This window comes from Ovis canadensis, chromosome 3 (assembly GCF_042477335.2).
Source record: "Ovis canadensis isolate MfBH-ARS-UI-01 breed Bighorn chromosome 3, ARS-UI_OviCan_v2, whole genome shotgun sequence".
NCBI lineage: Eukaryota > Metazoa > Chordata > Mammalia > Artiodactyla > Bovidae > Ovis > Ovis canadensis.
This window is the reverse complement of record NC_091247.1, coordinates 2,178,583-2,181,543: the sequence shown is the minus strand read 5'-3', so window position 1 is coordinate 2,181,543 and position 2,961 is coordinate 2,178,583. Positions and strand designations below refer to the sequence as shown.

Genomic DNA, 2,961 nt, shown 5'->3' with positions numbered 1-2,961 from the left:
GCTGCTGCAAGCCTTCTTCACTAGTGGCGTTTAGTGCAGAGCAGCCGGCAGCTGTGCGGGAGCCCAGGTGCGGGGAGGTTCTGGCCAGTGATGAGTGGCCGCGTCCCGCTGGCAGAGAAAGCTCTGTCTGAAAGCTACGCCCGGCTCCGGTACCGGGACACCTCCCTGCTCATCTGGCAACAGCAGCAGCAGAAGCTGGCATCCGCGCTGCCCGGGACGTACCTGAGCAGGAGCCGAAGCATGTGGTACTCACAGTACGGGAACGAGGCCATCCTTGTCCGGGACAGAAATAAGCTGGACGTCTCGCGGGACACGGGGCAGTCCAAGTTTTGTTCTATAATGTAATTCTGGGGTGAAAATCAGCCCAGGCACCAGGCCGCCTTGCTGACCCCTAGCCCTCCCTGGGAGATTCTGACAGGGAATGTGAAGCCTGCGCTGTGATAGGGGAACCCCCAAACCCCAGAGGTGGCACCCCGCCCACTCACAGTCGGGGTGATGGGTGGACTTCTGGACCCCATCCTGACCCTGCGGGCACAGCCTGGGCCCAGCTAGATGCTGTCCTGGTCACGCTTCCCAGTAAGTCACGCAAGAGAGATACCCCAGGTACAAACAGCCTTTTTACATTCTTACAGGTTGTGTCTAGTATTCCCTTCTGCCTGGTGAAGAATGGGTCAAATCTAAAAAAACAAAACAGTGAATTGGCGTCATGTAGGATCAGAAGTCCACCGGCAGGACCACAGTGGTTTTACAGGTCGTTGGCAGCAGCATTTCGGCAGGAACCCTGTGGCACTGACTGGGGTTTGAGTCTAGTTACCAAAGCGATCACTGCCCGCGATGCACCGTGATGGTTTTGACACTAGCTTCCTGATGCTGGGGGCTGCGGGCAAAGGCATCCGAAAACTTAGGTAGGGGAAGCCCCGCATTATGAAGCTACACGTCTGCTGCTAACAGTGACCTCAGGTTTGATCACAGAGCTGAAATAGGCAGGTTCTCAGCAGACAGCAGCTCAGCCTCTGCTCCAGGGCCGCAGCCCCCGGCCACCTGCAGTGCGTGATGCGTGTCGGCTCCCCTCCGTGTGGGCAGGTTTATGAGTCAGTTTGAAGGGATTTGCTGTAAAGTCTGTGTGGTGAGGCAAATGCAGAGGTGTCTTGCCGAAGCGGAATTTTCTTTTTAAATAAATCTCCTTCAGGAGGCTCCTTCCTTCCTCACTCCAAATTTCGATCTGTCCATAATATCCTACCTTGGCTTCTGGGGTTTTTGTTTACAACAGTAACAATCGCTAAGAACCGCAGGGCAGGCAGCACCCCGGGGAGCCCACAGGTGGGCAGACCCCGTCCCGCCGGACGTGCACACAGCGCATCCAGAGCTTCCGTGTGCGTGGTTGTTCACGCAGGCGTGCAAGCTAGTCAGCAGACAGCATCCAGAAGGGAAGGGCTGGGTCAGACTGCATTCCCCACAGGCCACACGTCCAGCCAGAAGCCTGGTTCTCGCTGATAGAGCCTCGGCTTGCTTGCCGCCTCCGGTCGGGAGGCTGGAAGACCGAGTTCCTTTAAGTGGCTCCCGGAGATGAAGAGGAAGCCTGTCTCATGTAGAGTTGGGCCTGTGCAGTAAAGGCTCGCCCGTCCAGGCGCCGGGACACTGGAATCCCCTAGGAGAGGGGCCTTGCCGGCATCTGCACTCCTCTGACTGAAGTCCAGCTTGGGAAGGAAGCAAAGTTCTGACTTAGCTGGAATGCCTGTGCCTCCCCCTAGACTGGCTGAGGAGTGGGCCATGGCTGGTCAGCTGCAGTCACAGAGGCGGTGGCTAGGACAGGAGGGCAGGCACTGAGCTGCTCGGTGAGCGGGAGCCGCTTTGCCTCAGGGAAGCCTGGGCGCCTGGCCTTCCCCGCCGGGGCTGGGACACCGAGGTAGGTGTGCTCAGTCCCCGACCTTGGGGAGCTCAGGCTGGGTGACATGTGCCAAGGGAATACAGGGGAGGGTGGCCTCAGGCCTGGACAGCACCCCACTGCAAGGCCTGGCTCCAACAGTCACATTTTGAAGACAGTGTCAGAACGTGCACTTGTCTCGACACCTTGATCCCTTGCTGCCGGGTTCCAGGCTGCCTGGAAGAAAGCTCAGCGTGTACACTGCCCCATGTGGTTTCTTGGAAACATCCTCGGGCCAGCCGGACGAGCACTGGATGCCTGTGGTCTCAGGAGGCACCTTAGTGTAGACGGAAGGCCCAGTGGGAGCGCCAGACATGATCAGGCTGGGCGGTGGGGGAAGGGGGTGGTGCCTGCAGGTTAGCCACTGGCCTGAGAAGGCAACACACAGCGCTCCCGAGGTCTTGGGGCCTCCCCAACCTGGGCTGAGGACCAGAGCCACTGGGCCGGCTGAGACCCCTTTGGGACGCTCCGGGCATTCCCACCAGGAGCTATGTGATGTTAAAACGAGGGCACCCCTCCCCCATCACACACGAGCCAGGGGGGCGCTGGGAGCCCAGAAAGCAGAAACGGGACCTCTCTCTTTTCTTTTTTCTTTTATTATGAAAACAAAACAAATGCCCCCGGAGAAGGGTCCATGATCACCAGAAACAGTACTTTCTACCACTTTTATTCTGTCGTGATGAGGCCAGAACTGCAGTAAACAAGCTAAAGCTACTTACATCGGACTCATTTTCGGTAACTGACATTCACAGGAATATACTAGAAACGGCACTAAAAAGAGTAAGAAAAGTTACGGTAAACTTGCATGCACATCATACAGAAAAGTAACATTTTAAGTATAAAAAAAGGAAAACCTCCTGGAAGTGTTACGCCGGCATCAGCGAGCAGCGCTACACGGCTGTAACGAAGTCTTCATGTGGGCGGGGCTCCCCCCACCCCCACCACACCTGTAAAAGATGGGAACGGTGCAAAAGAACAGAAAAAGCAAACAAAACGGAAAATGCATCTGAACAGCCTGTAAGCAAGATGAGTGAGCA

At 56.7% G+C, this 2,961-nt stretch overlaps 1 protein-coding gene across 1 annotated transcript; it reads left to right on the top strand.

The window, feature by feature from the left end:
• On the top strand, positions 1-1,208 carry BRD3OS (BRD3 opposite strand). The gene has a single exon (XM_069579826.1). The coding sequence runs from the start codon at positions 91-93 to the stop codon at positions 343-345; it is 255 nt and encodes an 84-aa protein (XP_069435927.1). The 5' UTR covers positions 1-90; the 3' UTR covers positions 346-1,208.
• Positions 1,209-2,961: the final 1,753 nt, after the last annotated feature.